This window comes from Mastomys coucha, unplaced genomic scaffold (genome assembly GCF_008632895.1).
Source record: "Mastomys coucha isolate ucsf_1 unplaced genomic scaffold, UCSF_Mcou_1 pScaffold18, whole genome shotgun sequence".
In the NCBI taxonomy this organism is placed as follows: Eukaryota; Metazoa; Chordata; class Mammalia; order Rodentia; family Muridae; genus Mastomys; species Mastomys coucha.
In genome coordinates, this window is record NW_022196900.1 from 93982942 (window position 1) to 93996674 (window position 13733).

Below are 13733 nucleotides of genomic sequence, written 5' to 3' on the forward strand. Positions count from 1 at the left end.
CCATTGCTGTGTGCAGAGCGATTGGTCAGTAACCATTGCTGTGTGCAGCGCGATTGGTCAGTAACCATTGCTGTGTGCAGCGCGATTGGTCAGTAACCATTGCTGTAGGCTGTAGCTGCTCTCTGAGTTAGGCAACTTCTGTTCTCACATTGTTCCGGTCACTCCCTAATAGCCAAGCCATCCCTTTAAAGACTTTTTTAAAAAAAGATTTATTTATTTTATATATAGAAGTACACTGTAGCTGTCTTCAGACGTACCAGAAGAGGGCATCAGATCCCATTACAGGTGGTTGTGAGCCACCCTGTGGTTGCTGAGAATTGAACTCAGGACCTCTGGAAGAGTAGTCAGTGCTCTTAACCACTGAGCCATCTCTCCAGTCCCAAACCATCCCTTTAACTGATAGAAGCAAACTGTCCAAGGGATAGGTGACTTACCCAGCGGCACACAGACAACATGTGGGGGACTAACTTGAACCTATATCTGATGGACCCCAAAGTCTGTTTGTCCTAACCGCCAGGCCGTACTGCCACAAGAATGGCATACTTTGAGTTGGAGAGACACTCATAAGCACATAAGACTCTCACAGCTGAGCAAGGACATGCCTCAGGCACACAGCATGGAATGATGTCACTGTAGGCTTGAGGAGAAGCACATGGTGACCAGGCCTGCAGGTGGGTCACTATGAATAGCTTAGAACAGGGCCCTGTGGTGGGGAAGTCACGCTGCTATAGACATGATTAGAGCTACACAGGGACAATGTGTCTGTTGGATGTGGCCAGGCATGGTGTCCTGTGTGGCGAGGGTCAGTGGGGTGGGACGGAAGGCTGTCATTTTGAAGCTCCTGTGAGCCTCTGCCAGATGTGGCCCAAGCTCTGAGCTCCAGGTAGACAGGAGTTTACCCTCCACATGGCATCGACCCACTCAATCCTAGATGAGGTGGCAGAACCCTTTCCAGGGGGGTGACAGGAGATCTACACTTTAATGTTCCTGAGCCTTATCTGGGGCCACAGGTTTTCTAAATCCCAGTGTAGAAATTCATGCTCCTCAAAGATGCCAAGTTTGCCTCATTTGAAGGAGGAGCTGTTAGGAAGCGCCTCTGTGCTTATTGCAGCTCAGCCCAGGACATCTACCAAGTGACCATGGAATGTGGGGAGGAGGCCTTTGGCTGCTTTGACAGAAGGGGCAGACAGGGTAGAGAGAACCACCTGCTGTCCAGACCTCTCATCCTTCATCTCCAACATCCACCATGCTGTGTGCTTCCCCTATTGCTATGCCTGTTTGGTTTTGGTTTGGGTTTTGGTTTATTTGAATTTTCAAGGCAGGGACTTATGTAGCTCAGGTTAGCTTTGAGCTCAGTATATAGCAGGGGCTAGCCTTGAACATCCCAATCTTCCTATTGCCCTTCCCAAAGTGCTGGGATTACAGGTGTGTGCCACCAGGCCTAGCAGGATTACTAACAATGCATGCAAAGCCAGTGATAAAGATTGGCAAGCTGACTTAGGCAGCAAAGGCACTTGCCACAAAGCCTGGACCTCAGTTCATCTCCCAGGCCCCACACTGTTGAAGGAGAGACGACCTGACTCCTACAAAATGTCCTCTGACCTCCATACATACACTGTGCCTCATATACACTCACACAGATACATAAATGTCTTCAAGGGCTCTCTCTCTCAAGTGATCTTCCATCTCACTTCCCCATTTAGCTGTGAAGTGTTTCCAGAAAGACCTTTCCCACCAGAACTTTGGGTCTTGAAGTGAGGCAGATTCCCCATTAAGAATATACTATATTTCTCCAACACTGCCTGGGCACACCAAGCCCTGTCTCCTGGAGCCATGAGAGATGAGAGACTCTTGAGAGAGTCTCTTGAGAGCTTGTGGATGGAGACTGGCCTGGGATGTTCTTTTCTGGAGCCAATGGGGACTAGATACTGGATAGTGCAGGAGAAGGCTAGATCGGCTGGCTCTGGGTGGAACCCTGTGGCCAATGGAGACCAACTTTCCTCTGTCCACTAGGACTGTGCCCCAGGCTACACTCGCACTGGGAGTGGACTGTACCTTGGTCACTGCGAGTTGTGTGAATGCAACGGCCACTCCGACTTGTGTCACCCGGAGACTGGAGCCTGCTCGGTAAGCTGCAAGGAGGGCTAGGCTGGGGGTGGGCAATGGTATGGGGAGGGGTCTTGGTAAAGGATGCCTGCTTCCAGGACAAGGTCACAGAGGAGCACTCTGGGTGAATAAAACAGGTGAACATGGTAGGAAGCCAGAACTGTGGGGCACCATTCTTCTTTGTAAAGGGAGCTCCGGTTCCTTATTGCTTACAGCCAAACGGCTAATTCCATAGCAAAAGAGACAGATTGCAGAGGCTTGGGTTTGGTGGCGGCAGCGGTAGTGATGGTGGTGGTGGTGGCGGTGGTGGCAGTGGTGGTGGTAGGGATAAAACCTTGGTAAATATACCTTTCATGCATTTTTTTTTTTGAGTGGTATGTGTATGGCCCCACAGGTACATGGCCAGGGCACAGATAGTTGACAGAGTCCTAAACTCACTATGAAGCAAAGAACACACTATGCTAACATCCCACATGAGGCTGTCTTTACATAAGATTATATATGCTCCTAATAGGGCTTTTGGTTTTTTTATGGCTATGGGTGTTTTGCCTATGTCTGTGTACCATGTGCATGCCTGGTGTTTATGGAGTCCAGAAAGGGGCATCAGAAGATTCCTTTGTACTTCAGACAGTTGGAAGAAAGCATGTGGGTTCTAGAAATTGAACCTGGGTCCTCTGGAGAGCAACTAGTGTTCTTAACTCCTGAGCCATCTCTCCAGTGCCCCTCCATGTGGTTTTGGTTTGTTTGTTTATTTACAGTGAAACTTGTATCTTCAAGGATCTGTGCCCAAATGTATACCTTTGCTTTTCTTTAATCTTCTCTTTCTCTCTCTCACACACACACATACACATGCATGCATGCACTCACACACACACTCGCTCCGCCCCCCCTTCCCCCCTCCCCCCTCCACTCGCTCCAGCGTAATTCACAGTAGCTGTCTTCAGACACACCAGTAGAGGGCGTCAGATCTCATTACAGATGGTTGTGAGCACCATATGGTTGCTGGGATCCGAACTCAGGACCTTCAGAAGAGCAGTCAGTGCTCTTATCCACTGAGCCTTCTCGCCTCACTCACTCACCTGCTAATTTTTTTCTGAGACAGCTGACTCACTGTGTAGCCAAGAATGATCTTGACCTCCTGATCCTCCTGCATCCCTCTCAATTGCTGATGTTGCTGACGCATCCCTAAACCCAGGCCTAGGTGGACATTTTGATTTATCCAGGTCCCCATGGGTGTTCTTTTCAGCACGGCTGAGCTGATGGGCATCACTGTGATGAAATCCGTATGTCCTTTCCACCACTCTTCTTTAAGACATGTCTATAGGTCTATGGTTTCTGGATCAGGGTGTTTGGATGAGTTTTGCTTCATTTGCTGGTGTTTGACATCCTTGTGCCCTGCAGCGATGTCAGCACAACACAGCTGGTGAGTTCTGTGAGCTGTGTGCAACTGGTTACTACGGAGACGCCACGGCTGGAACGCCTGAGGATTGCCAGCCCTGTGCCTGCCCACTGACCAACCCAGAGAACATGTGCGTACTTTGCTCTGATCCAAGGATGAACTGCTGGAAAATGGGAGGCAAGCTGGGAAGGGGGCTCCTGGGGCCTGACATCTGCTTGCCTGCCCCAGGTTCTCCCGCACCTGTGAGAGCCTCGGAGCTGGAGGGTACCGCTGCACCGCCTGTGAACCTGGCTACACTGGGCAGTACTGTGAGCAGTAAGTAGGGAGTGGGAAGAGAAGGGGTTGAACGAGAGACTCCCAGGCGAGAGTCCTGCAGGGTGTGGTTCGGAAAAGTCTCTACCATGGCCCCCACTGTTCCAAACACTTCCCACGCTCATGCCGCCTTTGGGATGAGTGCTTATGACTCTGCTTCAGGCGTATGGCCGTTCTTCTACCAGCTGGGATTGGGATGAAGTTCTTGCATCATATGGGGTTGTTTTGCTTTGTTTCGTTGTTACGGCACGGGGTCTTCTTGTGTAGCCCAGGCTACACTGCTTCTAGTGTTGACATTACAGATGTGTGCGACCACCCCTGGAAATTTGAGTTCTTACTGTTTAGATCGTTATGGGCTATTCCCTGTGTGCAGAACATTGTAACCCCCAACCCCACCCCATCCTGGCTAACTCCTCTTGGCCTTCAAGATTCAGCCCTTTGCATTTATTCAACATTTTCTGGAGGGTGGACAGGTTAAAACAGGGTCTCAGTATAAGCCTAGACTGGCCTCCACCTCTGTGTAATTCATGCTGGCCTGGAATCTCAGCCTCCCAGATTACAGGTGTGGGGTTTGCCATGCAGAGCTTAGCACATTTTCACTGAGCATCTATTATGTGTCTGTGCAATGTGCTGAGGTGCTGGGGATAAACCGGCAAACTGTGTCAGCTCTGAGGAGCCTGCAGCCCAGAGTAGATGAATCAAAGGGAAAACATTTCCAAACTTGATCAGTTCTCTGGAAGCACAGTGCAGCATGCTCAAGGGGACCCATGACAGCGTAGGAGCCATGCTTTGTCTGTGACTTCACTTCTCCCGAAGTCCACGTGCCGCTCCCCCCCATTCCCTTCCCTCATTCTCAGTTTACATAAAGTTTGCCCCAGACCGGAGACCTTGCCATGTCTCCTGTTGTGCCTCCACACTGAGCGAAGTGTCTGGTCCAGACCAATTCCCTAGTAAATGTTTGTTGAATGAATGCTTCCCTAGAGAATAGCAGGCTTACCTCTCCATGGCCCACTGGCAACGTCTGTCTCAGCTCCTTGAGGCCCTGTGTCAGAGCGTCCCTGGCTCCCTCAGAGTCCTTCTAGGACCTTGAGCTTCCTCAGTATACCATGGGCAGCTGGCTGAGCTGGATCCTCAAACTCCCTGTGAGACACTAGGTCCCTTGGAGCTGACAGAGCTGGTCCCTGTTCCTCCTAACAGGTGTGCTCCAGGCTATGAGGGTAACCCCAATGTACAAGGAGGCCGGTGCCAGCCACTGAGTAAGTAGGGCCATGACCTAGCGTGGTGGGAGAGGGAGTTGTGGGCCCTAGAGAGTGTGAGGGATGGAGTTCTGAGGTTGGGGACCTAAGGCTTTGGGACACACTGATTTATGATGGGGTGTGGGGGAGGCAGTGTCTTCCTGGCTGAATGGCCTCCTTCTGCCACTCCATTAGCAAAAGAATCCTTGGAGGTTCAGATCCATCCTTCTCGGAGTGTGGTACCCCAAGGTGGCCCACACACCCTGAGGTGCCAGGTCAATGGGAGCCCACCACACTACTTCTACTGGTCCCGTGAAGATGGGCGGCCCTTGCCCAGTGGTGCTCAACAGCGGCATCAAGGTACACACACACCTACTGCCTCTGTCCCACGAGTTAGCCCTGTTCCTGTCCTACTGGGGGCTCGTGGAGCTGGACCTTGACAAGTCTCTCCCCACCCCAGGCTCTGAGCTCCACTTCCCTAGTGTGCAGCCCTCCGACGCCGGTGTCTACATCTGTACCTGCCGAAACCTGATTCACACCAGCAACAGCAGGGCTGAGCTACTGGTCGCTGGTGAGTCCCTGCATCCCTGTCCTAGCTAGCACCTGCCTAGAGAGGACTGTGGCTGCTGGACAAGGATATTAGCTGCGGAGGAACAGGGAAATGATGGATTCACGCCTGTTCCTGAGGCAGAATCCACAGGACTTACCATGATCCATAAGGATGAAGGGAAAAGATATCTCCTTGGGTCTGGGTGCCATTTACTGAGATGTGGAAGGCTTAGCCTGTAAAGTGTCTTTATTTGGGTTCCCCAAAGCAGAGACACTGTAGGATTTCAACAAGGGAGGGAGCAGAGAAGAGAAGGTGTCAGACAGAGACATGGTCAAGTGGATGGGTACTGTAAGCAGATTTTCCCGAGCTGTTTAATGTGGGTGAGGAAACTGAGAACTCGAGAGTCACTATGTCCTACTTGGTCTGTATATCCCAGCTTATCTTGGGTTTTAGCTGAGTTTTATTCAGGACAGCCCCTGGATAAGACCCACCAAGCTCCAGGGCCAATCTGTTAAGCTTGAGAAAAAGGGCAGGAAAAACTGGAAGAGAAGCCAGTGAGATTGGAGGAAGTAGGGAAGGGGTGTCCAGGATGCAAGCTGGAGCAAAGGCTTCTGGGAAAGCTGCTCATCCAACACTCTATAGAAAGTATGGTATAGACAGAGAAAAGACATGAAGGTCAGACTGACAAGACAGGAGTAGGAAGTTGAGTAGATACATGGAACGTGTGGAAATGCTTCCAAGAATGGAGGCTCTGAGCAGGATGCCATGGCACCTACCTTTAATGCGCATGCTCAGGAGACTGAGGCAGGTGAATCTCCAGATGGAGGCCAGCCTGGACTATGTAAGCAAGACCCTGTCTAGGAGGGAAAAAAAGTCTCAGCACTGGAGAAAGGTCAAGTAAGTAATGCAGAAGCATCTGGAAATACATGGAACTAAAAGGGATGTTTTCAGACGTGGAAATTTCTAGAACAAATTGGTCAGTGAAGCAAGCGGCAGGGATTGCTATGGTGTAGGAGGAAGTCCTCCGGAAGAATTCAGAGCTCCGAAATGCAGGTGGGATGGGACACGCAGAAACATGGCCACATCCTTCAGGGACTGGGGAGGAGTAGGAGGGGCATACTAGAGGAGAAAGTTAGACTCTCCGGGTGGGGTGGGGTGTAGGCTTCACAGGGGAAAGTTAGTCACTGGATGGGCATAGAAATACACCTGACTGGCAGGTTCTGTCTTCTAAGCAAGTGTAAGTTGAAGCCATGGGCTTTACAGTGGAAGGGTGGGTTGGCAGGCTGAGGGAGCTGGGAGGAATTGAGAAATAGCTGTCTCGGGACTCAAACCGGAAGCAGACGGAGAAGCCAGAAAGTACGAAGTGTTGAGAGCTCATTTGTGGCCTGGGATGATGAACTGGGGCCAGTGGTGCCAGTATGCTCTCACTGGACTACATGCTGGCTGCTTGGTACAGGCAGGGAAAGACTTGGTCAGGGTCGGTGGGGAAGGTACAGGGAGGCACCAGGAAGTGGAATGGCATCCCAGCTGGGCTAGGAAGGAAGAGACGTACAAAGGAGGCGTACCGGGGATGTGGCTTAGCTGGTAGAGGCCTTGCCAGCCATGCACAAAGCCTTGCATTTGAACCACACAAAAACCAGGTGTGGGACTGGAGATATGGCTCAATGGTTAAGAGCATATGTTGCTCTTCAGCATAGGCCGCTCACAGTCACCGGTAACTCCAGCTTCAAGAGGATCCAACACTCTCTTCTGGCCTCAGTAGGCACCTGTACTCCCATGTATATGCACACCTCCATAGATACACACACTATTCTTATATATACTGTTATGTTATTAGAAATATATAATTATATATCTATTACATATTTATATTTTTATGTTATATGCAGTTATACATTACATATTTATATTTTTTAAAAGAACTATTTGTTTATTTTATGTATATAAGTACATTGTAGCTGTCTTCAGACACACCAGAAGATGGCATCTGATCACGTTACAGGTGGTTGTGAGCCGCTATGTGGTTGCTGGGAATTGAACTCGGGATCTCTGGAAGAACAGTCAGTGTTCCTAACCACTGAGCCATCTCTCCAGCCCCCCATATTTATATTTTATATTAAATTTACATTATATAAAAACTAGATGTGGTAGCACAAACCCATAATCCGAGCACTTGGGAAGTTGAGGCAGGAGGATCAAGAATTTAAGGTCATCCTTAGCTACAAAGGAATTTGAAGCCAGCCTGCAGGTCATGAGACTCCATCTTCAAAGAGAGAGTACTCGAGGCACAGAGGCGAGAAGATCTCTGAGTCCGAGGCCACCCTGGTCTACATAGTGAGTTTCAGGCCCGCTAGGGAAACGGAGGAAGACCTGTCCCATAGAAGGGGTCAGGAAAGCAGGCCTAAGAGAAAGTGACACAGAACCAAGGGTGTGGAGCTCACTGGAGACTTCCCACTCACAGAGGCTCCCAGCAAGCCCATCACGGTGACAGTGGAGGAGCAGCGGAGCCAGAGTGTGCGGCCTGGAGCTGATGTCACCTTCATCTGTACGGCCAAGAGCAAAGTGAGCCAACAGGGAGCGGTCGGGGAAGGTTCTCCTGGGCTCCCTGAGCCCACACACGTCCCTCACCCTGCTGCTGGCTTGCAGTCCCCAGCCTATACCCTGGTGTGGACCCGTCTGCACAACGGGAAGCTGCCGTCCCGGGCTATGGACTTCAACGGCATCCTGACCATTCGCAACGTGCAGCCAAGTGACGCGGGCACCTACGTGTGTACTGGCTCCAACATGTTCGCCATGGACCAGGGCACAGCCACACTGCATGTTCAGGGTATGTCTTGTAGTGATCGGAGCCTGGCCCCAGGGTTCCCCTTTATGCTCTAGGCTCTGAAGAAGTAGGGTACAGAAGGACAAACTGTATCTCAGCCCTCCTGAGATGTATGTCCTAGCTGAGGTTACCCTAGTGAGAGTCCTGACACAGACCCTTGTGCCAGGTGATGAAAGCCAGGGGTGGGAGGGATTGGAAGGCAAGAAGTGAAGGGAAGATGGTGGAGGCCTGTCACTCCAGAGGTTGGAGGTTGAGGCAGAAGGACTGTGAAGTTGAAGAGTCTGGGCACCATTGGGAAGCCTCATCAGAAAGAGGAAGGAGGGCACCATGGGAGGTCTTAGGTAAGAAATCAACAGGGCCAGGCTGGGCAGTGGTGGCGCACGCCTTTAATCCTAGCACTTGGGAGGCAGAGGCAGACGTATTTCTGAGTTCGAGGCCAGCCTTGTCTACAGAGTGATTTCCAGGACAGCCGGGGCTACACAGAGAAACCCTGTCTCGAAAAACCAAAAAAAAAAAAAAAAAAAAAAAAAAAAAATCAACAGGGCCCATGATGTTTCTAAAGCTCTTGCCGACCCCCCGTACCCCCACCCCACCCCCTCCGGGCTACTGCATGGAGGAATGGCTATGTAGGGCTGGAATAGAAGCAGAAACTGGCAAGGGGCTACAGCTGTGAGTTGGAGGACAGTCCCCACCCTGACCATATCTTATCCTTGCTTTCTCGTTAGTCTCAGGCACCGCCACTGCCCCTGTGGCCTCTATACACCCTCCACAGCTCACCGTGCAGCCGGGACAACAGGCTGAGTTCCGCTGTAGCGCCACGGGGAACCCCACCCCCACTCTGGAATGGATTGGTGAGACTGGCTGTCTTTGGGGAGGAGGACAAGGGCCAGTCCCAGGGTATGCTGACCCCTGTCTCCTGACCAGGGGGTCCTAGTGGCCAGCTTCCTGTGAAGGCTCAGATCCACAAAGGCATCCTGCGCTTGCCAGCCATTGAACCCTCCGATCAGGGCCAGTACCTGTGCCGTGCCCTCAGCAGCGCTGGGCAGCACGTGGCCAGGGCCATGCTCCAGGTGCACGGTGAGAGGGCAGGCCTTGAGGTGGGGGTGGGGGTGGGAGAGGCTCAGAGAGGCATCCTCACAGGGGTTCTGTCTATAGGGGGCAATGGACCCAGAGTCCAGGTGAGCCCTGAGAGGACCCAGGTGCATGAAGGCCGCACAGTGAGGCTGTACTGCAGGGCAGCAGGGGTACCAAGTGCCAGCATCACCTGGAGGAAGGAGGGAGGCAGCCTGCCCCCACAGGTGAGCCAGCCTGGCTGTCCCAATAGAGACCCAGCATTCATCCGCCTATCCCTCCATGCTGGCCCCTCCCCCAACCCTGGGCTCCCTGAACCTCCCTCCTACTTAGACTCTATACTCCAGTCCCTCTCGCACCCCACTCATCCCTTTGTGACTCCATTCTAATATTCCCCAACTCATCTTGGTGTAGGGCTTGATCCTTCCAAGTCTGCCCTGGTCCCCCCACAAATACCCAAGCCTTCTTTTCATGTGGCAGGCACGGTCAGAGAACACAGACATCCCCACACTGCTCATCCCAGCCATTACAGCCGCTGATGCTGGCTTCTACCTCTGTGTGGCCACCAGCCCCACAGGCACCGCCCAGGCCCGCATTCAGGTGGTCGTCCTGTCAGGTATGGAGCCTCCCTCTGGGGTTGGCATTTTGGGAGAGGTGAGCCAAGGCTCTCTGATGCATGCTTACTCCGTTGTGGCTACAGCTTCAAGTGCCAGCTCAGTTCCAGTCAGGATCGAATCCTCGTCGCCATCCGTGACTGCAGGACAGACGCTTGACCTCAACTGTGCGGTGATGGGGTTGACCTATACCCAGGTCACATGGTACAAGCGAGGGGGCAGCCTGCCTCCCCATGCCCAGGTAGGAAGCTTTTTCAGCCTGGGCTGGTACTCAGGATGGAGGAACAAGCTGTGGATAGCCTGTGAGTGAAGGGGGAGGGTTGGTAAGCATGGGGCCGGAGGAGGGGATGAAGGGGGAGTGGGAGGGGTCTTGGTGCTTCAGCTGCTAAGCTTTCCTGCGGTGGAGCATCAAGACATTTCCTTCCCTCCTGGCTCCCAGCCTGGCGAGAATGGCTCAGAGTAGAGCCTGTGAGTTGGATGACTGAACTACTGTGGCTCAGAGGGAGTTGAGATCACAGCTACAGCCTCATCCTTATTCACCTTTGCCCTGCCTGGCCCAGGTCCACGGCTCCCGGCTGCGGCTCCCTCAGGTCTCCCTAGCGGATTCTGGAGAATATGTGTGCCGAGTGGAGAGTGACTTGGGCCCTAAGGAGGCTTCCATTGTTGTCTCTGTCCTTCACAGTCCCCAGTCAGGCCCCAGCTACACACCAGGTGAGGTGCCAGCGGAGCTGACAGGGACAGAGCCATAGGCTCTCCCAGGTACTGAGAAGGATGCCTGTGATCTGTCCAGGGCCATTGCGATGCAGGGGCATTCTGTCAGCCTCTGCTGCCTGCTCTGGAAGCCAGCAGTCTGGGGGTGGGATGAATGCTGATCTAGCTTGCCTCAAGCTCCGGAGGCTCTCCCTGCACACAGTAGTGTTGGATTCCACACTGAGTCAGGAGTTAGGCTGATGGGGTTCAAATCTGGGCTCTGCCCTTCATCAACCTTGAGGTGATTCTTCAACCTCTGGTGACCGACCTCCTTTTCCTGTTCTGGATAGGCTGTGACATTCGTAGGCTACTCACTGGGTATGGGTGTGGTTTTAACACCTATCAAGTCTGGATATGCTTAGCTTGATGGGAACGGTAAAGTTGGGGTAATCAGAGGAGATGTGGGCCTGTGAAGCATGCTGGGAAGCTATGGCAGGTGTTCTGAGAAGGGAACAGCGCCATTACTATGCATACTCTTGCCTGGCCTGACAGAGAAAGTCCTTGGGTCCCTACATCTTGCCACCTTGAGGTCCTAAGGTCGATGAAGTCCTGAGCTGGGGTTGGGCAAGGACAGGGCACTCACTACCACACTCGGAGCCAGAGGTTCAAGGCTGGCCTCTAACTACCCTCTCTATGCCCAGCCACCAGCAGCATCCCACCCATCCGCATTGAATCCTCGTCTTCCCATGTGGCCGAAGGACAAACCCTGGATCTGAACTGTGTGGTACCTGGGCAGGCACAGGTGACATGGCGCAAACGTGGAGGCAGCCTTCCCGCCCGGCACCAGGTAAAGCCATCCTAGGGCCAGCTTGCTAGAGGGGATGGATGGGGACACTTTAAGCCCTGGCTAAACCCCAATCCACCCCATTCGCAGACCCATGGTCCTCTGCTGAGACTACACCAGGTGTCCCCTGCAGACTCAGGCGAGTATGTATGCCATGTCACCCTGGGCTCTGAGCACACAGAGAGCTCTGTCCTGGTCACCATCGAACCTGCCGAGTCCATCCCTGGTGAGTGGCTCCTATGACTCCTACTGCTAGCTGGGGACAGGTGACACCTGGGCTCTGGCTCCAGGACCCTACCTAGGCAGACTGCTTTGTCTGAATGACAAAGCAGATCGTCCATCGAGGTCTTCTTGGCCATGTCTCTCCCTTGGTGTCCTGCCTTCCTTCTCTTCTTCTCTAGCCTTACTATCTGCCTGTCTTACTGACTCTGTCTGTCTATCTGTCTTCCTGTTTTCTGCCATGAGAAAAACTTGGGCGCTTCATCGAGCTATTGAGCTCAGAGCCTCAAGACAGGGCTGTCAAGTTTCTGAAACGGGGATCTGACCTCAGATTACAAGGCTGAGCCAGCTCCAAAAGGGAGTTTCAGCCCTGTCCCTTGCAAAGTATCTGTTACCTTCCCCTGTCCCTACAGCCCCTGGACCTGTTCCTCCTATCAGAATTGAGTCCCCATCCTCCACCGTGACTGAGGGTCAGATGCTGGATCTCAACTGTGTGGTGGCAGGACAGGCCCATGCACAGGTCACATGGTATAAGCGTGGAGGCAGCCTGCCTGCCCGGCATCAGGTACTCACTCCTAGAACGTTGAGGGGTCCGTGGTCGGTAGCCTATATAGGGGTCACAGCCTGGCAGGCAGGTATGGAGCCCCTGCTGGGCTCTGGAAGGCCTCTGACATCCCTGTCATGCCTGGCCAGGTCCGCGGCTCCCGCCTGTACATCTTACAGGCTTCCCTGGCAGATGCTGGAGAATATGTTTGCAGGGCAAGCAATGGGCAGGAAGCCACCATCACAGTCACCGTTACAACCAACAACGGGGCCAACTTTGCCTACCGTGAGTAGCCCACTCGGCTGGGCTGGGATGCGGAGGGAAAGGAGGCTGGGGCAGCTTTGGGGAAGATGTTTGACTGTGACTTCTTTTCCAGCCCCGGGTAGCATATCACCCATCCGCATCGAGACCTCCTCCTCCCGAGTGGCTGAGGGGCAGACCCTCGATCTAAATTGTGTGGTGCAAGGACAGGCCCATGCCCAGGTCACGTGGCACAAGCGAGGAGGCAGCCTGCCTGCCCGGCACCAGGTAGAGGATAGGGGGTACAAAGGAGCCAAGAAGATGGGAGATTCTGGATGGGAGTGGTAGGGTGGGCCCCATCACTTAGGTGTGTTCTACTGTGGCTAGACCCAAAGCCAGTTGTGGGCCAGCCCAGGCATCAATCTATTGCCCTGACCTTAGGCCAGTTGCTCAACCTTTCTGTGCTGTAGGTTCAGGGTCTACAAGGAGATAGGAGTCTATGTGCTCAGAGTCGTCTAGGGACCAAGCTCAGCTGTGTTTTCGCTCAGCTTGTGCATAGTGCATAGCTATTGTTGCAGCTTATCAGCTTGTGTGCTGGGGTTTGCAGCCTTGGATCCCACTGACTGCAGCATGCCTCTGTGGGGTGGGGGTTGGGGGGTGTTTACAATCGTCAGAGCGGCACTGCAGAGGGTCTTGACTGGAGTCCGAGGGTATGATCTTAGCATTGATGCAGTATAGGAAAATGTGTGCCAGTTCTCTGGGGGCTTCTCCCAGCAGCCCCCACTCCTAGGACAAGACCCCAGCCGACCCAGAGCTGATGGCCAAGCCATGGGGCTAAAAGAGGGCAGCAGTTTGCAGATTATGGGTGTTGGTGCCCTGGGAGGAATCCCTCTGATGTCACCCTCTCTTGGCCAGACTCATGGCTCCCTGCTGCGACTGCACCAGGTATCTCCTGTGGACTCAGGAGAATATGTGTGCCGAGTGGAGGGAGGGCCCGTGCCTCTGGAGAGCTCTGTCTTGGTCACCATTGAGCCTGCAGGAACTGTGCCTGGTAAGTAGCCATGTTGGGAGGGGATGGGAAGCGG

General features: G+C 53.1%; 1 protein-coding gene across 1 annotated transcript in view; it reads left to right on the forward strand.

Annotated features, from left to right (window-relative positions):
* Hspg2 (heparan sulfate proteoglycan 2) overlaps positions 1-13733 on the forward strand; it is a 104176-nt gene that overhangs the window by 62563 nt on the left and 27880 nt on the right. Inside the window, exons 37-56 of the mRNA XM_031379124.1 lie at positions 2014-2127; positions 3508-3635; positions 3734-3820; positions 5015-5073; positions 5248-5412; positions 5513-5623; positions 8064-8164; positions 8249-8429; positions 9152-9277; positions 9351-9503; positions 9582-9724; positions 9978-10113; positions 10198-10352; positions 10672-10822; positions 11503-11648; positions 11736-11871; positions 12278-12429; positions 12558-12693; positions 12785-12936; positions 13564-13699. Of these exons, the coding sequence (XP_031234984.1) occupies positions 2014-2127; positions 3508-3635; positions 3734-3820; positions 5015-5073; positions 5248-5412; positions 5513-5623; positions 8064-8164; positions 8249-8429; positions 9152-9277; positions 9351-9503; positions 9582-9724; positions 9978-10113; positions 10198-10352; positions 10672-10822; positions 11503-11648; positions 11736-11871; positions 12278-12429; positions 12558-12693; positions 12785-12936; positions 13564-13699 (2668 nt within the window). The remainder of the gene's footprint in view (positions 1-2013; positions 2128-3507; positions 3636-3733; positions 3821-5014; positions 5074-5247; positions 5413-5512; positions 5624-8063; positions 8165-8248; positions 8430-9151; positions 9278-9350; positions 9504-9581; positions 9725-9977; positions 10114-10197; positions 10353-10671; positions 10823-11502; positions 11649-11735; positions 11872-12277; positions 12430-12557; positions 12694-12784; positions 12937-13563; positions 13700-13733) is intronic.